Genomic DNA, 25,266 nt, shown 5'->3' with positions numbered 1-25,266 from the left:
ACAGCAAGGAGCCTGGGAGCGGAGCGCACATTGGTATAACGAATGGAATGTGTATTGCATATGGTATAGAGGCCTAGAATGGCACAGGCGCTGGTGTCACTTGCAGTGTGGGGTGGGTTTAATACAGCAAGGAGAGCAGGGACAGCTTATGCTGGGACTGCAGACTGAGGTGAGGGGATAGGATTGCACACCAGAACTGAGCAGGAACATTTAATGGAAAGCAGCGAGTGAACGCACATCGCTCACACCACGGCATCTAATGCTGTAAGAGACTAGAGATGAGAGCATGCACCAGTGTTATGCATGGAGCGAGGGCAGAGGTTTTTGCTGGGATCTGATATCAATGGCCCATGTCACTAAGTTAATGCAGATGAAGGCAGCTCCTTCTGATTTTATGACTCCAAAGGAAAACCAGCTGCTCCAAGGTGGTCAGCACCACATCTGCTGGCTCCATGGCTCTCCACTAGGCAGAAACACACACTGCAGCAACTTGAGGAACAATGGGCATTTCCTTTGAAAGAGGGCTCACAACTGGCACAACACCCCTCTGCAACTGAGACATTAGCTCCCCTCTCCCACATTTATGGCCTGGTGCCAGTTCCTAGGATTCATTTGGTTCCTATATTCCCACCCTGCCAGCACCCTCTAGGCTATTTCATCTTTCGCCATTGCCAGCTCCTCCCCTGGAGAAGAACTGAGAAATCATGTACGAAATGGGGAAAGAATGGGACATTGTGCTGGGCTTTATCCAGGGATGAAAGTAATTTAAAGGACTTACCAGTACGCCGGAGTCCTGAGTGGGGGCATGGCCTCAACCAGAAGAGGCGTGGCCTAAACCAGAAGAGGCGGGGCCTTTAAATCAAGATTTAAAGGGCCTGGGGCTCTGGCCGCTGAAGGGAGCCCCAGGCCCTCTAAATTACTGCAGGAGCCCTGCCGCTGCTACCCCGGGGCTCTGGCAGTGGGGCTCGGACGGCACTTTAAAGGGCCCAGGGCTCTGGCAGTGGGGAGCCCCAGTCCCTTTAAATCGCTGCCCAAGCCTGGCTGCTGGAGCCCCAGGGTAGCAGCAGCAGGGCTCTGGTGGTGATTTAAAGGGCCCGGGGCTCCGGCTGCTGTGGTGAGCCCCAGGCCCTTTAAAGCAATGCTCAAGCCCTGCTGCCGGAGCTCCAGCAGTGATTTAAAAGGCAGAAGAAGCTCTGGGCCCTTTAAATTGCCACCGGGGAAGCCGGTCTGGTCCAGCACAGCGTACCGGCCTGTACCGGCTTACTTTCACCTCTGGCTTTATCAGAACAGCAGACTTGTTTGTTGTATCTCAGGTCAAAAGACCTCACATACTTCAACTGGGGCACAAAGATAAGTGACTTGCTCATGGTCACAAGATAACTCCATGGCAGAGACAGGAACAGAACTCAGGTCTCCTGCCACCCAGCCCTGTGCCTTCATGACAGGATCAACCTCTCACGCTCCTTTATTCCCCCTTTTAAAGTCCAGCATGGAAACAAGCAAACAAACAGTAAGTGAAACAAATGGCAACTCCAGCAACAAAAAGAAAAAAAATAATGAATGACTTTATTTTTTAGTTCAGTTGGCCACCTGAGGTGCTAAAATGTCAACGCCAACAAAGCAAGTGTGCATAAAAAACAAAAAATAAAACACAACCAAACTGAAGAAAACAGGCTGGATGTTTTATACGTGTAGGATATACACTTTCCTGTTAACACTCCACACTCACCAACTATAAAAGCCTTGAACAGTCTGAATATCAGCGTTCACTCATATCCCAAGGGATAGGTGCCAAAGCAAATCCCTTCAATTGGACTGGACTTCACACACACACATATACATACGTTATATATATATATATATATAGAGAGAGAGAGAGAGACAGACAGACAGAGAGTGAGAGATTATTTAAATTACTGCAGTGCCATCACAGCATGGCATGGCATTTTCCCCTTCACATCTACACCTTTCATGACATCCTTGTCTGTTCAACTCCACTTCCTATATAGCACCATTCTAAGCATCTCCAAAAGCAGGAACATTCAGAAAGCATTTAATTTCTGTTATCGCACATCAGTCAAGGAGGAAGTGATCTCTCCCATGAATTATATACAGGCTGTTTCATGGTATACTTAGAGACTTCTTTTTATTGCAGATGGTAACAGTTCCAACTCCTGAGAGCCATGTTGTGGCTTTTCATATTTTTACATACGAGATTAAATTATGCAGTGCTTCTTATCCATCAGCAGCCGATGTAAACAGTTAATCAAAAATTCATTTTAAAAGTTTTAACCAAAGAGGTGGTGGTGAATGTTTTAGAATCAACTGTTAAAAAATGGAACCAACGGCTGCTCCAGATCATGCAATCTAGACCTTTCAAATGCTCTAAAATGTTCTTGATTAGGATGTATAAAAATATTAAAATCCACCACAGAGTGCAGACAAACATGCTAACTAGCTCTGTGCAAGCACTGTGTTCTGATGGAGGCCTGGACACTGCAAATCTCATTTTTTGACCGCCAGGGTGAACAGAGGATCCATTGGTGTTTGTACAGCCAACACACAAACAAATATTTACAGGAAATGCGGAGACAGATGGAGAGAAAAACAGATTCATGTGACTGTTTTAAAACCTGCTGTTGCTCTATAATCCTATCCTGATATGCTTAGCAATGGAGTTTGCAACAAGAAGAGCCACTCTCCAGCCCCAATTGGACAAATGGGGTTTTGGTTAAGTTAAAAAGACAAAAGTGTATTTGGAAGTTAGAGCTGAAAGATATTCATGTCTTTCCCTTTGCATGGTTTTCCTCTGGTGGAATGATCTCCAGAGCAGGCATGGGATAGGTAGGGAAGCACAGCTCTTCAGTAGGTTTGGGCCTCACCAAGTTGCATTGACTCTCACGATTCACAAGTGTACAAGGACAGGCTCCTGAGTTGCACCTCTGAAAGGATGATCCCTGCACTCAACCTGATCCCAGCCCTGAGCACAAGTGCTGGCCTCATCTTAGTTTGTCTGTTAGAGTGGAGGTGTCAGTTCCCACTCTAGGTACAGGGGAGTCTGACTCTGTCCAGTACTTTCAGGGGAACCCCATCCCAGGCACAGGGGAACTTAACTCCAGGCAGCACACATTGCCACTCCATGAGCCGGCCCCAGCTGTTCTTCAGCTCAGCCCACAAAGTGCATTAGGAAGTATGAAGCCAGTATTGAGCTCTCTTGCTGTTCTACCTCTGAGATTCAGAGTTATTATTGCATGGGCAGTTCATGAATGTTTAACCTTTCTAGTGATTGGGGGAACATCTCTGATGCAGAGAGACCCGTAGCAGAAGGAGCCATTTCTCAAAGATGGGGATTATTTAATTTCATTTTATAAGACTAGTCAAAGGAATCAGGGCACAATGCATCAGCCATGCATATAAAATCAGAATTACTTAACCATAGCAACTTTTCTTATACCAATACAGTCATGAACAAGCAAAAAAAATATTAAAAAGGAAAAGGATATCAGGAATTTTTCCTTAGTGAAACATTAGGGCCCTATTTATTCCTGCATTGTTGTAATTTAGACTCTGTCTGGGGAGGGCTGGATTACTGGATGAGAATGGGGTGGGAGGGAGCATTTGTTACTGACCACAGGGGCTAAGCATACTGCCATCAAGGTCTATTTTTAATGCTCACTTTCAGACAATGGAAATTAAAAGCCATGGAGCTCGTTGCATGCTACAGCCCAAAGCAGGCAGGGCTGTACCCTGGGTACTGTGCTCCCAACAGAGATCACATTCCTGACATGCAACTCTGAAATCACGTTGCTTCAGGTGGGAGCTGTTCTCGGAAGACTAGAGTATAATAAGAAAGATCCTAAGTTCAGTGGGAAGAAGAGTAAATGACTAAAAAATAAATGTTAAATATCTCAAATAGAACTGAAAAACAATTAATTAACAAAAAAGAAGCCAGGATGAATTAACATAGGGCTGAAGAGATCAGCACTGCCATCGGAAAATACAGGAAAGCTTCAAGGTGTAAGGTAAGTCTTATACAGATTTGTATTTTTATCATATTCTAGAACTTTCCAATTCTGAAACTTTCCAGCTTTGGCACTTTCTAACAGTGAAACTCATGCAGCCCTACTCTGAGTCATCACGAGATCCCAGCGGAGATGCAGCATCAAAGGGGCAGGTGCTACTGAGAAAGGTATTCCCCATGTGTTGGAGAAACTGAACAAGTGACAGGGATTCTAGAAGCTGGCTTGAAACATTTTGTAATATCTAAGTGCCCGACGCTGCAAAGAGTTATCAAGAATAGTACTTACTACCATGTGGCGTCCCCCTGAAGGGACTCCCCACAGTGGTCAGTGCTATGCCCAGTAGTATGTTGTTTGCAGGATCAGGCACTAAGGTTATGTCCACACTGCAGGTCGGAAGGTGCCTCTCCGATCAGGTAGAGACACGCGCTAGCTCTGCTTGAGCTATCCTAATAAAAATAGCAGCGTGGACATTACGGCAAGGGTGGCAGCAGGGGCTAGCCACCGGGCTTGGACTGGCTTGTACTTGGGTGGGTAGCCTGTGCTGCAATGTCTACAGTGCTATTTTTAGCATGCTGGCTCATGCAGAGCTAGTCTGTGTCTGCCTACCCGGGCTGGGAGGCATGCTCCCCCCTGCAGCGGAGAGATACCCTAAAGGATTATAACTAGTCAATGCAGTTTGCTTTTCAAATCGACCCCTACCCCTCTTCCAAATCCATTTTTCATCTGAAATGTGAGTTTCTTTTTAAAGAGCAGCTTCAGGCCACCTATCACAGGGGCAGCAGCTGGGGTTGAAGCCCAGGACATGACCCTGTGGCTTTTACAGTCATTGGTGAATTACTTAAAAATGAATCCATGTTAAAAGATATTCTCGTTCCCATGAGATGAGGTTTTTGTTTGGAAATTGGTTTTGTATTGCCCCAAAATAAAATAACTAATTCTTTTGGTTGGGGACTCCCCCTCACCCCCATTTCCTCTTTTATTCTTTCCTCTCCCTAGCAAGGGCTAGGGCTTCACATTAGGTTGAACCTGTCCCTCTAGCCCAGGGCTGAGTTGTCCTCCTTCCACATCCGAGCTGTTTGAAGCCTAGGACTCCTTCCTCCCCAGGGACATAGTACTCTGCCTCCTGCACGTTCCCAGTCTCAGCCAGTTAAGGAATAGACATGGAGCTTAGGTTCCAAACTCAGCTTTCACCAGCCCATGGTCTGGTTAGTACCATCTACGGGGGCACGCACTTGTACTAATAGACTCCAAGGCTGAAGGCCTTTAGTCTCCCTCACATTCAAGACAGCACGTATTACTGAATGCACATTGCCACAGTTGTGTTATTATTTACTCTACTAGCTCAAAGAGTTAGAACACCAGGGCCGTCCCTAGAAGGGTGCGGGGCCCGAGGCGGAAGTGACGGATTCATCTCTTCCATGACTGTGTTGGCCAATCGTAGTGGCCCGCGGGGCCCCCCAAAGTGTGGGGCCCAGAGCAGTTGCCCTGATTCGCCCTACCCAACGGATAGCTCTGTAGAACACCTTACTCAGATGCAGTTGCAGAAGAAGGCAGTTTGAAAATATGCACCCAGACCGTTTCACGTGACAAGAGTCTCTATATTTCATTCTAACAAATAAATATTTTTAATTAAAAACTAGTGCTTATGTAATGGATTTTCTGAAAATTTAACTGAACTGGAAATATAAATTGTGCCCTTTACAGGTTTTTATGAGGTAAAACAAGCCTCAATTTTGGTTTTAAATTGTTTTTCTTTTTTTTCTTGTTTTTACATGTGCATTAGGTCCTCACTTTCTCCTCTGAGGCCAGTGAGACCTGAAGGGTTGCAGAGTTTAAGAACACGCATCTCCCCACCCCCCTTTTAGCTGGGGGCAGGGAGGGCTGTTGTCAGATTAGAGCCTTGTGTGACATCACTATTCAAGTCCCCCAGCACAAAGAGAAAAGTGTGAACCTCATATTTCTTCTATAACAAGCAACCAGCAATTTAAAAAATATTATGTTAAGAGGCTCTTTTTATACAGCATAAATGAGGAGGGCAGGGTAGCTTTTTGTTTTTTCATTTGCAGTGCGTATTTAATGATCTCCAGTCCAAAACCAGCTGTGTTCCTCAGACAGTGTGCGCTATTAAAATGGGTCAAGGCTGGTTTAGGAAAACAATCAGCAAGAGCCACCCTAAATTTTGGGGTTTTTTTGGGTAGGAGTCACCATTTTTGCAGTGCAACCCACAAAAACAGTGCGTGTAAACTCTCCCTGCTGGTTCTGCAGCTACAGCTTGCCCCTTCACTACACAGGCAGGTGAAGGTCTATGTTCAGACGTTCCACTGGAACTTTGCTCTGGGTACCTAGCACGAACACTATTAAGTAACATAGTGGCTGGCTCTCTGCGTTGCTTTGCTAGATCTTGGGTTTAATTTGTGGTCACATACTCCCTGGGATGTGAAGGGCAGGAAGCACAGGAGACAGCTTGCTCAGCCCCTGCTAGCTGGGCTGGGGTCGGGTGGGAGAAGATATGTTTCCACAGCCAACTAAACAGCTTTGCAGATGGTCTCTGGAGAGTGACCTATCCGTTCCTCCTCTGCTTGAAGTACAGTGGGCATGGCATGGGTCCCTAACAGCGGTGCGAAGTCGAGAAAACAGACATGGGGCTCCTCCAAACTCTCACAGGAATCCAGAGGACTCTGCTGGAGAGAGCAGATGGCCAAAAAGCAAGATTCCATGTCCTTTATGAACACAGGAAGCGAGTAACTCAAGGAATCCCCCCAAAGCAGAAGGGAGAGTCCCTTTCAGACACAGCAGAAGATTAAATGAGAAAGACCCCACTGATTGTGTATCTGCTCCACCACCAGGCTATAGCATTAACAATCTCAATGATGCTGCATGGATTTGTTTGGGAATGGGACACACGCTCTCAGATACCGGAGGAAGCAAGCTTAACTATCTTCCTTCGCTGTTAAACCCCAGAGAAAAACACACTAATAATGGATCATGCTAAGGATGTGACAAAAAACAAACGGGGCTAGGAAATTCAAAGTTAAAGAGGGATGGCATCACGCCCTATGCCCAGTAGGAAGGGTTAAGGATGTAGTGTACTTCTGGAGTCTGCCAAATGGTGACAGACTGCAGAGTCCTTCCCAGCATGGTAGCTGGATTGCTCAGTGTATGTCCTGCCCACTACTGCAAGTAGGAGTACAACGGGTACCCTTCTGGATCAAAGGCAGCAGCTCTGGGAGCGGAGCAGAAAGGAGCCTGCTTTGGCAGATGCAGAAAGAATTGTGCCTCATTTGCTAAGCTGGAAGTCATTCTAGGCAGCTCTTACAGTGGCAGGGTTCACGTGGCGTGGAAGGGAGAGCTATTGGTGGGGGAGAATTTTTAGGTCACAGTTTTGGTTTTCTTGTTACAAACTATTAACGGTATTTAAATAAATTACAGGTTTGTTAGTCCAGAGACAGGGAATCTGGGATTCAGAGGGAAAATCCGCTCTGAACACTACTGGTTTCTCACAACTCCATGGATGTGCAGGAGATCATCATAAAAAGGACTTGGCTAGGGCAGGATGCATACGTGAATCCAGGAAGTCTGCCCTGTATACAAAGCAGGGACCAATCTGCGGTAGTGTCTTGCTCTCCTAGAGTTAAAACACACACTCCTCCCAGACCCAAGAAGTGTAACAGTAACATTATTAATAACAATACTAATAAATAGCCACAAGTAACAAGAGTCCTGTGATGTAGAAGCAGAGGTTGTGGGATGCAGCAGGCACACACCTATCACTCATTTGTCCATTTGTTTCTTAAAAGGTACAAAAATGAATCTTCTTTCAAGTATTAAAAAAATAAGTTAATTGACATAAAAGGGTCAAGGTGACTGAGGGCCCAGGCAGGTCTTAAGCTTCATTTCTGATGTGCAAAAATGAAATAGAGGAGGAAAAAACCGAACAAACACTGAAGAGTCTCAACAACGTTTCACCCAGAGGTGGCTCCCTCTCTGGGTTTAAAAGCTAGGGAATGCCATTTGACGACCCCGCCCCTCAAAACACTTACCATTGTCCCACAAAGTCAGTATTTTCCAGTGTCAAAATGGTCGCAACAAAAAACAAACTAGATAAACGTATTAGCCTTTGAACAGTGGCCATGAAGACACGAGACCAGCAGTAGCTCTCTGTCCAGCATGTAGCAACGTGGGGGAGAACGCCATACTCTCTCTCTATTCTTCTTCTCATAACCATAACTAGAAAGTAAGAGAGAGAGAGAGAGTGTGTCCTCTGAGGCCCTTGTCTCCACAAAAGCCAGGACGGGCAGAAGAGGTTTCAAACAAACACCACCAAAGTTTTCTCTTTCCAATGTTCCTTCACACCCATGCATAATGCTCGCCTCAGGGTTGTTTCTTTGGTGGTGAGGAAGAATAAAACAAAGGTGCTGCTCTGGGCTTCAGTAGCTCTCCTTTAGCTGGTTAACTCCCCCAAGAACTGCTACAGGCTGCTGTGGTTTTCAGGAGAGGGTATCCACTTCTCTCCCTCTCATTAAAAAATGCTAATAGTGGAAAAAGGGAGAGAGATCAGACTGCAGCAAATCCAGTTTGGTTAAGGGTTTTTCCTCATTAAAAGGTAATAAATCTCTCTACAAAAAGTTTACCCCTTTCCCTCATATCACAAAATGCGAATGGCCCCTTGTATAGGACCCAAAGAGACTGTGCAATCTCAGGCCATCGTCTTCAGCTTGGTTTGCAGACGTTGTGCGGGACCCAAGCCTCTAGAACCAAACCCAATTATCAAAAGGCTTCTGGGTGCTTCAAACTGAATTCCTGCATGCTGCAGAACCCTTAACAAGGTTTCCCCCTCAAGATCTCTCGATCCAGGTAGTTCTGGCAAACTCAGCGTAGGCCAGCTGGATAGCACAGACCAGCAGAGGTGAGTATGTTAGCTCAGGACCAGTTCAAGCTAGAGCCCTTGGACAGCATAACAGCTTCCAGGTCCTTGTCCTCCTCTTTTTCTCGAAGCCGCTGCTCCTCAAGGAGGGCCACCAGAGAGTCTCTCTGCTCCACGACTTCTAGCATCTCATTCAGGATCCTCTTCTCTTCTGATAGCTCGTCATCTGTTTTCAGGTGATCTGGAGAAAAAGTCAAAAGTGTCAAAGGATCTAGGACCGGAAAGAGATACATGAACATACTCCATGGATTGCCGTTCCTCTTCACCCTTACCTTCCACTGCCATCCTTTCCCGGAGTTCCTGCTGTAACCGGCTCTGCCTATCTTCCAGCTCCAATTCTCGAGCACTGAAAGGAGAAACAAAGCAAGAATGAACCGATGGTGCATGCTGTGCTGGCAAGGAGCCACCACACAGATTGCCACTTAAGCAAATTAAAACATTCTGGTGTTTACTCTCCTCCCACCCTATTGTATTTACCTTCCCAGACCCCTGCTTCAGCACTGTTCTGACTCCTTTTGGAACAACACTGGAGATGTGTAGCCGTTTCTTTCCTGATTAAAATGTAATCTTAATGCTTCCACATCACTAGTCTTCAACTGGAGTGGGCAGACAGAGAAAGAGAAGAAGATTGTGGAGACAGATTCCCTTTTTCACATGGCTGGGCAGCAACCAGGCCATCTGCTTTCTCAGACTGATCTTATTCACACTGTGACCAGCTGGATTTAAAATCCAAGACAGATACAGTGTGAAGGAGCAGATGCATCTGCAGTTATTGCTCAAGCCACATTTTACCTCTGTGCAAGTCTCCCTCCTGCTACATCCCACTCTGAAGAAAAAGTTACCTGCCAAGTAATGGATGACTGAGGGCATTGCCTCCTCAGATTCCAATCTGAGCAGCATTTTGGGGCTTCTCTGGTAGTAGCATCCCAGAGCACACTGAGCTTTTGAAACACCAAAGTCAAGTCTTGCCTACTCAGAAACTCGTTTCAGTAGCATGTAGTGCATTTTGGGGCATAAGCACTATGGAAGCCTCTGGTGTTCCTAAGCTGGAAAAGAGCTGTAGCATTTGCGCCCAGTTGGAAGGCTATGGGGTCCCACTGGAGACAGAGAAGTGAGGACTACAGGACCCATTTAAAGAAAGGACAGGAATGCAGGCTGCTTGGCTGCATTCAAACAAGGACCTTGCACCAACAGAACAGTTTGCCCAATCATCCCCCAACGACCACTTGCCACTAAAACTACAGACGAAAGATTGGGGATGAGCCTGCAAGCAAGGGATGCTTTGTACGGAACACGCCTGGGAGGACTGTGGGAGGGCTCAAACCTTTGGTTACATTCACACTTAGGACTTACCAAACCTTTTGTGCTTCCACTCATCACGAGTTCTTTTTGCACTAGAGACTCTTCCAAAATGTACCTTTATTAACTTACTGGCTGGGAACTGCATTCTATCCAACACCACTATCTGAACACTTATTACTGGCCTCTTACCATCACAGCCAAGACAGTGCTGGAGGGAGGCCCTGCCAGTACTACCTGTGAGTAATCTCATCTCTGAAGCTAAAATAAAAGGAGTACTAGTGGCACCTTAGAGACTAACAAATTTATTTGAGCGTAAGCTTTCGTGAGCTACAGCTCACTTCATTGGAGTACTCCTTTTCTTTTTTGCGAATACAGACTAACACGGCTGCTACTCTGATCTCTGAAGCTGTGCTACCCCATGCAGAAAGCCCTCTGCTCACTCACAATATCATCAGCTCAGACTCGTAGCGCACCAACGCGTTCTTCTCCTGCACCAGCTTGAACCACTCCTGCATCAGCTTTGGATCATCCTTCTTCCCCATGCCTGCCAAGAGAGAAACTTTGTAAGTTTTCAGGATGATGCCCTGCCATCCCCATGAGCCCGACAGCCAGGAACAAAAATGGGGGCAAAATGTGCAAAGAAAGCCGAGCAAGATGCTGCTAGAGCACTCCCAAGCCGGGTCCGTTTAGTTTGCCTACAGCACACAGGAAGAGGAGGGCACAGAACTGTAGGTGTCACCTCCTGAAGGATTCTCTCCTCCTTGGATCAATGCATTCTGAATCCTTTTTTGCCATTGCTCCTCCCTCCTCTTCTCATTATGGTAAACCCATAATTTAGTGGCTCACTTCTATTTAGCCTTCCTTAAACGAACTTGAACTTTAACCATGTTTTTGCACCTCCTCCATGTTACCGCCTTTAATGTATGCTGACTGGAACCTTTCCCACCTCCCCCACAAACCCTCTGTATCCCTTATGTTATACCCTCCTGTCCTTCAGTCACATCAACTGAATCAGTTTTTTTATTGGCTAAGAGTGGCCCCTTGCCTACCTCTACTGAAACCCTTCCTTTTCACTGGCTCATCTGCTGAAGATTTCTCCTCTCCTTGGTTCCTTCCTGCTACATCTCCACTCTCTTTGGTGAGTCTTCTCCTAGTGCATCTATTAACAGCAGTTCACTGCATCCTACAAGTACGTTATTCCTAGAATTGCTCAGCAGCATTAGAACTACACACACAGAAACCCATGCTACGCTTGCTAACATAAAAAGGAGAGAGCGAGAACCCACTTCAGAACTAATTTTTTAAAATTCCATTTTAAAAGAAACAACCCTGCCTCCTTTTCTCATAATCCACAGGCAAGGCTTCAATGGTGTCACATGTAGTGCAGATTAAATTGCTACACTATGTTCTCCAGAACTTTCTATAGTGATTTGAGATATGCCTCAGACCCTAGACTACACCATAGAAGCTCTTCCAAGGTAATTCCTATTTTGGGCCCCTTGATCCTGCAATGAACTACATGCGGGGAGAACCCTCCCTCTGCCTGCAGGAAGACCCACTCAAATAATTGGGCAGCTGCCTGCCTGCATGGAGTTTGTTTCAAGAGGGGGCCTTCAAAATGAGCTCAAAGGTGCAGAGATTTGAGCAGAGCACCCGTTGGTATTTATAATGCAGGCCTCTACCAGCTGCATGACTGAAAGTCATCTCCTCTCTCTCCACAGACTAACAAGGCTTTCTAGATTAATTGACATCTCTGCCTAGTTATACATTATGGACACTCAGCATCTATATTAAAAGCAGCTTCTCTTTCTTTTAAGCACAGTCTTATGGAGGCCAGAAATGGCCAAACAGAAGGTTTTCTATTTAAATTCCAAATACTGAGAAAGCTGGAAATATGTGCCACTCCAATGACCAGTAAATTCATATCAGTGCCCTGCCTCCATACCTAGCTCCAACCAGCCCTTACACTGAGGTCAAATGGGAGATCCAGTAACTCCTGCTAAGCAGCAGCTTCCCTGCTTAGAAATACCTGCTACTGAAACACAGAAACAGTAAATGTTTAGGGGATACTACCCCCCGATCCCCCATAACAGATTCTGGCTCTCTGGATTTTATACCAATCTGTTGCTCAGTTCCAAGCATTCTTTTCTGAACCTCTCTGCACAATATGCCCAGGTGACCATGGGAGGGGGGAGCTTAGACATGCAGATGTCCAGTGCAATGAAGCCATGAAAGCACTGGGAAGTCTCCCCACTCTTTCCAGTGCCAGGATGTAAAATAAATGCCTCTAAGAAACAGCCAAATACACCTGGCTACTGACCCATGAAATAGATTGTATGTATTTATGTATTTGTTGTTAACAGCCAATGAGCAGAGGGATGTGGGAGGGGTGGGGAGGGAAGGCGGACAATTGATGTGAGAGCACCATGGAAAGCAGAGTAAGTGGTTAGCAAAGTTACGCTGTGATCACATTCCACCCCCTACCCCATGCCTTGGCAATGGAAACTCTACTATAACAAACTCCATCTGGGACAAATTCAAGAATGCACTCAGCAAGACATGGATCACGGAAGACCAGTCTGGTTTAGGTTGGTTGGTTTTTTAAAGCTCAGGGAAGTTTTGCAAACCGGTCTTTGTAAGGACACAGCATTCCTTTAATCCATCCATACAAATTAAACAGTCGTTTATGGAAGGAGATTCTCTTCCCTCATCCCCCGCCCCGTCTCCCAGACACCTATGATGAAGAATAGAGAAATCAAATACACCAAATGAAAACAGGAGCTTTTGCGTATAATACTGCTGCTGCCACTGCAAATCAATGTCCCGGTGACCTTGAGACTACCCCTTCCCCAGTTAAAAACAGAAAAAAGGATACTGTACCTTTAAAAATTGCATACTCATACAAGCTTGTTACAGAGGTTGCTACTGAGACCGAGGGTAGGAGACAGGAAGGGATTTGGAGGTTGGATATATAGATTTTTTTTGTCACCAGCTGACTAGTGCTGCTATGAAAATCCAGCTGGGGTGGAGGGGGATAGAGGTTGCGTGAGGTTACGTTACCTTCATGGGCACAGCAAGGGCAGAAGGAGAGAGGTCTACGACGTGGTGTCCCGGCATTGGGCTCAACTTCAATAAGACCAAATGAGGAAGAGGGAGGAGAGGAGAAAGAGGAAGGAGGAGAGGAAAGGGGTGAAATAAAAGACAAGCAGAGGACAAAAAGCATAAGAGTGAGAAAGAAAGGAAACAACAAGAAGAAAAGAAAAGAAAAAATACAAGAAATGGAGAAGCAGAAACGAGGGAAACAGTCTACAGATGAGTACGGTCCCTCATCAGCACAGATAACAGACAGGAGTAGACTGAGGCAGTGGGAGAAGCAGTTACTGAGCTGTACAGTTACTGGGAGGAAGATTACTCTTGAGTTTTTCCTGTTCATTGTAGGTTTTCAGTTGCAGAGGCTTCACTCTAACACCATGTTGAGTGTATGAGATACCAGGACAGTAGGTGAAGACAGGTGAATAATTATCTCTGGCTGATAAATGTCAGCTTTTAAAATAAGGTCTAGAAGGTCTCCGTTGCCTGTACGGGTCTGAAACTTGGGGCCCTGAGCCCTGCCACCCGAGGCTGAAGCCAGAGCAATGGAGCTTCATGGGGGCCCCTGTGGCCCCAGGCAATTGCTCTGCTTGCTACCCCCTAACACTGGCCCTGCCTTTTATACACAGAAAACCAGCAGTTGTTGTGGCACAGGTGGCCTGTGGAGGTTTTATAGCATGTTGGAGGGGCACGGGGGGAGAGGTAAAAGACTCAGAAAGAAAAAGGTTGAGAATCTCTGAGCTAGACGGTCATCCCCGAGGGGGGGAGGGAGGGAGGAGACACAATATGAAATTGAGCCCACTTTTAAAGAAACAACATGTCCACCAATAATTAACAACATTTCTAACAGAATGTCAGGAGAACAGATGCACCAAGAAGTGCCTGAATATCAAAGCTGGAGGCTTAAGACACCTGCGTAGTTAAAAAGGAAGGAATGCCTGTGTCAGGGAAAGGCCGTAACTCAACACCAATTATATGACGAGGAGAATTCATAACTCACAGAATTCAAAGCAACTCAGCATATATGACAGTGAGGCAGCTCTCACTGTAGAGACCTACAATACTGGCGAACAGGGAGAGGAGTTAGAAGGGACCATCACAGAACTAGCGCAGCACACACAGGACACACTGGAGTGGCGGGGGAAGCACATCAGCTTGCAAAACCCTGTGCTTGAGCAGCACGGCTCCCTCAGACAGGACATCTCTTTTGCAGGGGGAGTAGGAAGGGAGGTTCCACAGTTGGGAATGTGGTAGTTACAGCTCGCGCCTCATGTCACTTCCATTCATAAACCCGCTTTTCAGTTCAAGTAGAACTTTTTTTTAAAAAAAAATTCATTTATTTTAGACTTGGTCTGAGCCCGGAAGTGTTTTTCCTGGGAGAAACAAAGTTTTCAAGCTTTTGAGATATTTTTTCAGATTTTTGTTGTTGTTGGTGGCCTGAAAACTCTGCCCCAGCTTTGTTGACATATTTCAAACTTGGTGGCTGAGGAATTCCTGATTTGCCTTGTTAATAGAAAATTTAGCTTGGAAATAAAACTCTGGAAATGTATGTAAAAGGTAGTGTGCTGAGTGTACACCATCTGAACATCCCATCTCTTCACTGAAACCCTGCTTCTGTGACAGATTTCTGTTACCCAGGGGGGAGCGGGTCTGTGGGGGTGTAACACCACTTCTGTGAGGATCATGAACTATAACCCACATCAGTGTATCATTATCACCACTTCCACCTCTTGCTATAAAAATATTCTAAGTGTTTTCTTGGCTGATCTGTCTTTTAGACTGTGAGCTCCTTGGGGACAAAGACTTTTTTGTGTGTCTAAGAGCACTGAGCAGAGTGTCCAAGCAGAACTTTCAGAAACCTGCACCAAACTGTGCTGCTACAAATGTTCAAAGTTGCAGATGCTGGAAAGATTACGTGTCACTTACATTTGAATATACAATCATTTTAAGAACAACAAGTAGTTCTAGAAATAGCAGTTGCAGACCACACAGGCTCTTATTTGTCATACAAGAATTGAGCAGGCCCAGCACGTTATGTGGTCTGACTGGTAGTCCATGGAAGCATGGCTGTTAGGCTAGTAAATGCAGTTAGTACTGGAACACCAATGAGTGAGGTACCAGGAGTAGGTATAAACCCTGGTCTGCTGCATAACGCTTCAGAACATATCCAACAGTGAAGACTATATTGCTGCTACTATTCTGTAACGACAGCCCATCTTCTTGCTCTTCTTGCAGTTCTGGTTGAACTTTCTTTTCTTGCTCCTAACCTCTTATTTGCAAATACCTATAATCCCTTCAACCTCTCCGCAAGCAAAATGTGCGAACAATCAAGTTATGAAAGCTTCGGGTCCCCGTAACAACTGTAACCCTTGCCCATTACATGACTATTAATACTGGTCTGCCAGTAAGACAATGTACATAAACATAACTCTACAATGCATAATTCACGTTAATTGTATTATTTTCTATTCTGCCATATAAAAGCATGTCATGTAGCATGTCATGTAGCATGTCATGTAGCATGTCATGTCAGTGCATACAAGTTATGTGATCATATATACCAGAGCAGAGATAAGGTTGTTTTGGGAAATTTAACTCAATCTCCTAACTTCTGTACAACCAAAATCTTTGTTTTAGAAGGTGACCAGCAATACTTTTTTAAAAATGAAATACGCATAGGTTTATACTGAACACCCCAAATAGCAAGGGACAGAGGAAAGTGCAATCCTTTCTGAGTTTAAAACTTACCTTTTTTTAATCACATCAGCCGTTACACTCCAGCACGTGCCATGATCTGAAGTCACAGCTATCACGGAAGCCAGCTTATTGGTCTCCAGACAGGTACTATTGTTTTAATATAGAATCATAAAAATGTAGGGTTGGAAGAGACCTCAAGAAGTCATCAAGTCCAGCCTCTTGCGCTAAGGCAGGAGCAAGTAAACCTAGACCATCCCTGACAGGTGGGAAAAACCTCCAAAGACGGGGATTCCACAACCTCCATTGGAAGCCAATATCTAACCTAAGTCTCCCTTGTTGCAGATTAAGCCCAGTGCTTCTTGTCCTAACTTCAGTGGACATTGAGAGCAACTAATCACTGTCTTCTTTATAACAGCCCTTAACACATTTGAAGACTCTTATCACAGGGTTTGGCAACCTTTCAGAAGTGGTGGGCCGAGTCTTCATTTATTCACTTTCATTTAAGGTTTCGCACGCCAGTAATACATTTTAACGTTTTTTAGAAGGTCTCTCTCTAGAAGTCTATATATTATATACCTAAATTATTGTTGTATGTAAAGTAAACAAGGTTTTCAAAATGTTTAAGAAGCTTCATTTAAAATTAAATTAAAATGCTGGTCTTACGCTGTTGGCCTGCTCAGCCTGGGGTTCTGTTCACTCAGGCTGGCAGCGGGCTGAGCGGGGCCGGCGGCTGGGACCCCAGACCAGCAGTGGGCTGAATGGCTCAGCCCACTGCCACTCAGCCTGCTGCTGGTCTGGAGTTCCGTCCGTGGGCTCCTGCCAGCCAGGGTCCTCGTTGCTGGCCCCACTCAGCCCGCTGCCGGTCTGGGATCCCGGCCCTGCCCACATAGAGTGGGTGCCTACCTTATCCCTGGTTCTAGCCCATTCTCTTCCTCTCTCTCTGCACTGAGCACAGGGCTGGGGGTGAAGGAGCAGGCTAGGAGTTGAGGTGTAGGGTCTCGCCAGGTGCTAGAATGAGGGAGGGGGCTCAGGGTTGGGGCAGGAGGTTTGGGTGTGGAGTGCTTACCTGGGCAGCTCCCATTGGTGTGAGGGGTGCAGGTGGGAATGTGGGGTGTGTGTGCAAGAGCTCCCGCTTGGTGCTCAGGGTGGGGGTGGGAATGTGGGGGGTGCAAGAGTCAGGGCAGGGGGCTGGGGATTTGTGAGGGGGGTGCAAGAGTCAGGCCATGGGGTGTGGGGGGGCTGGGTATGTGTGGGGGGTGCTGGAGTCAGGGCTTGGGTCATGGGGGGATGCAGGGGGCAGAAGGTGGGGGATGCAGGGGGCAGGAGGCTGGGGTGTGTGGTGGGTGCAGGGATCAGGGCAGAGCGTGGGTGTGTGGACTAGGGTCGTGGGGGTGCTCCCAGCCCCCTGCCCAGAGTGGTTCACAGCAGGAGGATGGAGGGGATATGCCCTGATTCCACCCCCCTTCCCCAAAGCCCCATCCCTACCTCCTCTCTGGAGCAGCGAGGGCCATCAGCTGATTGGCGGCGGCAGGGAGGGAGAGGAGGAGGGGCAGGAACACAGCATGCTGGGGAAAGAGGTAGGGGAGGGGGGAACTTGCCTGCCCTGCAGCAGCAGCCAGCAGGACCAAGCTTCTTCACCCTGCCCCCGCAAGGGGACGGAGAAGAGCAGGCTGGGGCGGGCCACATTTTTAATGGCACGCTGCTGCCTGCCGGGGTCCCGGCCGCCGGCCCCCCTCAGCCAGCTGCCGGCCTGGGTTTGGCAGCGGGCTGAGCGGGGCCGGCGGCTGGGACCTGGCAGGCAGCCGTATGCCATTAAAAATCAGCACCATAGGCCGTGCCATCGGCAGGGCCAGCTCCAGGCACCAGCGTTCCAAGCAGGTGCTTGGGGTGACAATCTGCGTGCCGGCAGGGCGTTGCTGCAGTGGCGGCGATTCTGTGGCAGCCTCTATCTTTATGGAGGAGATGGTATGATGGGATAACATGATTTTGGTAATTAATTGATCTTTAAATATTCATGGTAAATAGGCCCAATGGCCTGTGATGGGATGGGATCTGAGTTACTACAGAAAATTCTTTCCTGGGTATCTGGCTGGAGAATCTTGCCCATATGCTCAGGGTTTAGCTGATCGCCATATTTGGGGTCGGGAAGGAATTTTCCTCCAGGGCAGATTGGAAGAGGCCCTAGAGGTTTTTCACCTTCCTCTGTAGCATGGGGCACGGGTCACTTGCTGGAGGATTCTCTGCTCCTTGAAGTCTTTAAACCACGATTTGAGGACTTCAGTAGCTCAGACATTGGTGAGAGGTTTTTCGCAGGGTGGGTGGGTGAGATTCTGTGGCCTGCGTTTTGCAGGAGGTCGGACTAGATGATCATAATGGTCCCTTCTGACCTTAGTATCTATGAATCTTCAGCCGCCCGCAACGACAAATCGGTGGCAGCTTCCATCTTCAACCGCTTGCAGCGGCGGCAATTCGGGGGCAGCTTCTATCTCTTCAGCCACTCGCAGTGGCAGCAATTCGGTGCACTGCTTGGGGCAGCAAAAATGGTAGAGCTGGCCCTTGCCATAGGTTGTGGACCCCTGCTCTTAGCAGGTCATCCTTCAGTCTTCTTTTCTCAAGATTAAACATGGCCAATTTTTTTAACCTTGCCTCTTAGATCAAGTATAATAAACCTTTTATCATTTTTGTTGCTCTCCTCTGGAATCTCTCCAGTTTGTCCACATCTTTCCTAAAGTGTGGCAGCCAGAATTGGACACACTACTCCAGGTGAGGCTCACCAGTGCCGAGTAAAGCAGGACAATTATCTCTCGTGTTTTACATACAACATTCATGTTATACACCCCGGAACGATATTAGCCTTTTTGCAACTGTATCACATTGTTGATTCATGTTTAATTTGTGATCTAGTATAACATCCAGATCCTTTTCAGCAGTACTATCACCTACCCAGTTATTCCCCATTTTGTAGTTGTGCACTTCATTTTCCCTTCCTATGCTAAGTACTTTGCACTTGTCTTTATTAAATTTAATCAAATGTTGATTTCTGACCAATTCTCCAATTTGTCACAGTCATTCTGAATTATAATCCTGCCCCCCAAAGTGCTTGCAACCACTCCTAGTTTGATGTCATCTTCAAGTTCAATAAACATACTCTCCACTCCATTAACCAAGTCCTTAATGTAAACATTGAATAGTACCAGACTCAGAACTGACAAATCCATACTGGCTATTCCTTATAACCCTATTATCCTCCAGGTGCTTACAAACTGATTGTTTAATAATTTATTCCAGTATCTTTCCAGGTATTGAAGTTAGGCTGACTGGTCTACAATTCCCCGAGTCCTCTTTGTTCCCTTTTTAAAGATAGGTAGCATGTATACCCTTCTCCATTCCTCTGGGACTTCACCGATCCTCCAGAAGTTCTCAAAGAAAATTGCTAATGGTTCCAAAATTGCTTCAACTAGTTCCTTAAGTACCACAGGATGAATTTCATCAGATCCTGCCAACTTGAATAGATCTAATTTATCTAAATATTCTTTAACCTGTTTTCCCCCTATTTTAGCTTGTGTTCCTTCCTCCTTGTTGTTCATATTAATTGTATTGAGTATCTGGTCACCATTAACCTTTTTAGTGAAGACTGAGGTAAAATAGACATTAAACATCTTAGCCTTCTTGCTATCATCAGATATTAGCTCTCCTTTGCCATTAAAGAGAGGACCTACACTTTCCTTCATCTTTCTACTGCTCCTAATGTATTTCAAGAACCTCTTCTTATTGTCTTATGTCCCTTATTAGGTGTAACTCATCTTGTACCTTAGCCTTTCTGATTTTGTTCCTACACGCTTGTGCTATTCTTTTGTACTCCTCCTTAGCAATTCATCCATGTTTCCACTTTCTGTAGGATTCCTTTTTGATTTTCAGGTCATTAAAAAGCTCCTGATGGAGCCATATTGGCCTCTTATTTATAATGCTTCCTATCTTTCCTTCACACTGGGATAGTTTGAAGTTGTACTTTTAATACTGTCGCCTTAAGAAGCTGCCTGCTCCACTTAACTATTTCCCTTAGATTTTTTTCCCGTGGAACCTTAACTACCATTTCTCTGAGTTTGTCACAGTTTTTTTTAAGTCCATTGTCCTTATTCTGCTGGTCTCACTCCTTCTTTTCCTTAGAATCATGAAATCTGTCATTTCATGATCACTTTCACCCAAATTACCTTCTATCTTCAGATTTGCTACCAATTTCTCCCTGTTGGTCAGAATCAAATCTCAAATAGCTGTCCCCCTGGTTACTTCCTCCACTTTCTGAAATAAATACAATACGTTCCCCAAACACTCCAAGAACTCATTGGAAATGTGGTGTTTCCAACAGATGGCTAGGTAATTCAAGTCCCCCGTTACTAGCAGGTCTTGTGCTTTGGATAGTTTCTGATTTGATGCTCTACAGTTGACAACCACCATGACATGTTATTTTATATATATATTTTCTGGAGCTTTTAATATGTTCTCAAAAACATCAACTTGGCAGTATTGTGAAAACACTGGTGTTCACCTGTTAGTAGAGCACTGGTGAAAAAGTGTTTGTTTAGTGCACACACTAATCCCAGGGGTCATATGGTGCATACACTACTCCTGCCACGAAGGATAATATGTGCTGTTTTCTCTGCATTGTGATCTGTGAGATTTATAAAACCCTCCTCCTCTTCTCCCAATACCTGCTCCACTGTTAGAGCCATCTGTATTCCCTGCCTTACTCCTTCTTATAAATACCCTTTCCCTCTGCCAAACCCAGGCCCTGGCTTAGTCATTTATCCCAGGTCCCTCCCTACATCCCACATGCCAGACCCCCCTTGCACCCTGGTTCCACAGCCCCCTTGCCCACTTACAGTCTAGCTTTACTGCTTTTCCCAATTCCTGTCTTGTGCCAGAACCACCAATGTCTCACCCTTGCAACTTTTTGCAGTAACCTCCTCATAACAGACTTCTTATTTTTCCCAATGACCCCCTACTCCTCCTCACCACCAGAAACACCTCCATGCCAGACCTCACAATACTTCTCTAGTGTCCAAATTCTTTGCCAAAAGCCCTGCAACCTAATCCCACTGCATCTGCATCATAATCCCCTCCTTTCTAGCCTCTTTTCTTCTCCATGTGCTACTATCTTCAACCGGAAGCATCTCTTCTTCTCACAGAGTCCCCTCTCCTGCAGTGATCTACTAGGCCACGTCTACACTACCCACCGGATCGGCGGGCAGTGATCGATCTGTCCGGGATCGATTTATTGCATCTAGTGTAAACACGATAAATCGATCCCTGATCGCTCTGCTGTCGACTCCGGAACTCCACTAGGGCAAGAGGCGGAAGCGGAGTCGATGGGGGAGCGGCGGCCATCGATCCCGCGCCGCGAGGACGCGAAGTAAGTGATTCTAAGTCGATCTAAGATACATCAACTTCACCTACGCTATTCTTGCAGCTGAAGTTGCGTATCTTAGATCGATCCCCCCCCCCCAGTGTAGACCAGGCCCTTACTCTGGCTTTATTGCTTATACTACTGCTTCTTCCTCCAGTAGAACATTCTCTGTTCCCAGTCACAATGAAGGACTTGGAAAGCGTTCCAGACTTTTTTATTTGTAACATATAAACAAGATGTTGCCACTGTATCACACAGTTACAGGCTTTTGGGCAAAGCTACAGAGTATTGCAGTGAACTGAATGACTGTCCTGTATTGCACTGAGTTGCATAGCATATTGTACGGCAGTGAATTATTACTGCAACATTTATAAGTGTTACGAATTATACCTTAACATAAGGCACCTATCATCATGGTATTGTATTGTGCATATCACTGGATGATACTGTGCTCTATTATTGTACCATACAACCCCAAACAGCTCATTTTACTGCATTGTAGACCACTCTACTACCCCTTCCTATGCTGTACAGTACAACATCTCCGCTCTCCTCCTATCTGTTGGGACTCCCCATTTTTAGTGATTCCTGCAGTGGAGTGAGTGGTTGCACATAGATTTCACCATGTCATTTTTAAATAGGAATTGTTTAGTTAAACAAGTTAAATCTACGCTAGTCCATGGAGCGAGGGAACTGAGCTTTTCACAGATGATCATGGATCCCAAACACATTCCCATGTCATCCACATTAACTAGCTCTTCTGGTGGATCCCTTTAAGAAAAGCCCTGTAGCTGTTTTTATAAGAAGAGAATCAGGAACAATTTTATGTGACAAATAGAAAAACATCTCTCTTTAGCAAGATCATTCTTTTAGACGGCCCACTTACCATCATATTTCACATTTAAATTCCACAAAAGCTCAATTTTTAAAATATGGGGTTATTTATTTAAGGCTCTGACTCGACGGATTTGTGCTTGCGCAGGGACTGGGTTCCGGGCAAGCACAGATAAAGCCTAACCATACAAAATAAGCAGTTTACAAAATAGTGATGAAGCCTTGGTCCCCATCTATCCTGCCCTGCCCTTGTCATTTTTCCTTGCACCTCACCTCCATTTCAGTCTTGCTGCTTCTCCCAGGACCTTTCACCTCTCCTCACCACAGATAATGGGCCTTTCTTAATAGTGTTTGGCACGGCTAGGTCCCTAAACCACTATTTTCTCTCTCTCTCTGTTTAACAACTTAACCATAGTCAACTGCACCAGGTAATGCACTGTTGGAAAGACAACACCCCAGATTGGTTTCCTCTTTTCTCTGCTGTGAGATACTGTTTCATAAATGCAAAGGAAGTGTAACGCCAACAGACCTCAGTCGTCGGCAGGCAGGATCGAACCAGTGATCTCTGAAGCTTAGTCCATGAGCCTCTACCGCATGAGCTAAAAAGCCAACTGGCTATTAGCTAAGGCTGTAGAGCAAACTCAACCTCTCTCTCTAAGTGGTCTCAGTGCCACTAGATGGGACAGACACCACACCCAGAAGGTGTGTGGGTTACAGATGCACCAGGCGTGACCAGGCAGGAAGGAAGAAAGTACAGAGGAAAAGCTGAAGGTGGCAGCAGGATTCCTAAGTTAAACCCCACCATCAGCCTCAGTAAGTCTCCTCTGCATGAGCCCTATGGGATGAGAGCTGAGCTGATTTCCCTGAGAAGTGTTGAGCACCTACAACTCCCATTGACTTCCAACGGACGCACCGCAGACCAAGTGGGATCATGTTCTCTAGGAGGGGCTGCCTAGAACAAGGCATTAGATTTGCACATTGCTGGCTAACCATAGTGGGTTGACAGCACACAGCAGTGCTGGTCAGAAGAGCCAGGTCTGAGGCTAACTCTCAGGGTCTTATACATTGCTGTGATGAGTTGGCCTCACCAATTCAGGAAAGAGGAAGTGAGTGATATTTTTAAACTTCTTATGCCACCCACAAAAACTTCCTTTAGCAGCCAGAGTAAGAACATAAGAACGGCCATACTGGGTCAGACCAAAGGTCCATCTAGCCCAGTATCCTGTCTTCCGACAGCGGCCAATGCCAGGTGCCTCAGAGGCAATGAACAGAACAGGTGATCATCAAGTGATCCATCCCCTGTCGCCCATTCCCAGCTTCTGGCAAATATTGAAGTCTGAGATGAAACCAAAACCACACCTGACTTAGACCAGTAAAAAATCCTTTGTACTCAGACCAGTAAAAAGATCATGGGAGGTAGCATCTTTCTTTCATGCCTCTGAAGTCCTTCGCTCCTCTTGGAGGCTTATGGTTGTTAAGTACATGACAAGGGACCATCCCAATTTCAACTGGTTTGAGCCAGGCCCTGTAAGACTAATTTTGCAGGTCTTTAAAGGGACACAGTCAACTTGAATTGAATTTAAAAAAATATCGAGGTTCTGGTGCAGCATGCTTTAAACAGGATATGCAGAATTAAACAAATATTAGTCAGGGTTTTTCTATGCTTCCCTGCTGGCTGATCGTTACAAGAATCTTTTCTTTAATTCCATGATCTCATATTTGTACACTGCCTCATTCAGTGCCCAGGACAGAACTGCTCTGAGGATGAACCAGGATATACTGTCAAGGAGACATTGTCTATAGGGGCCTGCCTCATTTGTTGCAGGAGTTGGAAGGTGTGTAGTGAATGAGGCAGACGATTGCAAGAAAAAAATGTTTGGTCTCATGGTTAAGGAGGTGAATGCAGCCCTGGAGAACTGGATTCTATACTTGCTTCTGCCACAGAGTTCCATTTGATGCTGGGCAAGTCAGATAAACCAAACTTTTTACAGATGGTCACTAATGTTAGGTTCCTCATTTTCTGGGTACCCAACTTGAGACTCTGTGGTCTGATTTGCAGAAGTGCTGAGCGCTCCCAGCTGCAGCTGACATTAAAGAGAGCCGTGGTTTGAACATATGAAGTGCTATATGATGCGAAGCATTCTGAAAAAAATCAAATCCTAGGTATCTCATATTGGGCACCCAAAATTAGTGGAAATTTTTGACTTTAATTCCTCTGTGCCTCAGCTTCCTATCTGTAAAATGGAGATAACAATACCTACTCTCATAGCAGTGCAGTGAATATGAATTCACTAGTGTTTCTGAAGACACTCAGACACTATAGTGATGAGTGGCACAGAGAAAGCCCATGAGGAAATGTCTTCAGAGCAGGGTTTGAATGATGTGCACTAAATAAGGCCAGGGGCCACACACTGAACACTGACGAAACAGTAAAATATTGAATAGCTGCTCTTTAAGGGAGCACCATCCATTGTGCACTGAATGAGGTAGGGATCCTGTGGGCAAAAGCACATGAGATCATGTAATTAAAGACTGTATCATAATGCATATGCACAGGGGAACAAATTAAGGTTGCCTGGATAATCTTCATTCTGGCATTTCTTAACTTTTAAGTGCTTGACTTTGCAACCTTAATCATGTTCTTTTAACACTGTTTTTGAGATGTAATATAATATACACATAAGACTGACTGCCCAGCACTGACATGCAGTCAGCCCTAGCATGAAATGCAGCATCTATTTAACAGTGTCAATATATAACATTTTGGAATAGGAAGTGAGGAATATGCCATCTAAATAAAAGTACAGAGGCAATATAGGGCAATACATGTAATTACACAAATTGGAATTCAACCAGGACGTCCAGGTTAGCATTGCTATTCTTGTGAAAATTGCTGTGGAATCTGTAATGACTTACTATAATGCAACTCTCCCGGTATCAAAGAATACAAACACAGATTCATAATGGGCCTTAATTATTCAAGAGGGTTTAGA

General features: G+C 45.7%; 1 protein-coding gene across 4 annotated transcripts in view; it reads right to left on the bottom strand.

Annotated features, from left to right (window-relative positions):
* Positions 1 to 1,547: 1,547 nt before the first annotated feature.
* The window catches only part of MICAL3 (microtubule associated monooxygenase, calponin and LIM domain containing 3), a 243,355-nt gene continuing 219,636 nt past the window's right edge, over positions 1,548 to 25,266 (bottom strand). For 2 of the 4 annotated variants that reach the window (XM_073319697.2, XM_078849782.1), the window contains 4 exons: positions 13,309 to 13,374; positions 10,693 to 10,792; positions 9,219 to 9,292; positions 1,548 to 9,127 (listed from right to left, as the gene is read on the bottom strand). In XM_073319697.2, coding sequence (XP_073175798.1) covers positions 8,943 to 9,127; positions 9,219 to 9,292; positions 10,693 to 10,792; positions 13,309 to 13,374 — 425 coding nt within the window. In that variant the 3' untranslated portion in view covers positions 1,548 to 8,942. The remainder of the gene's footprint in view (positions 9,128 to 9,218; positions 9,293 to 10,692; positions 10,793 to 13,308; positions 13,375 to 25,266) is intronic. The other 2 variants (XM_073319780.2, XM_073319771.2) reach the window with 1 other exon arrangement.

The sequence above is a fragment of the Lepidochelys kempii genome, chromosome 1 (genome assembly GCF_965140285.1).
Source record: "Lepidochelys kempii isolate rLepKem1 chromosome 1, rLepKem1.hap1, whole genome shotgun sequence".
In the NCBI taxonomy this organism is placed as follows: Eukaryota; Metazoa; Chordata; order Testudines; family Cheloniidae; genus Lepidochelys; species Lepidochelys kempii.
This window is presented reverse-complemented; position numbering and strand designations above follow the sequence as displayed.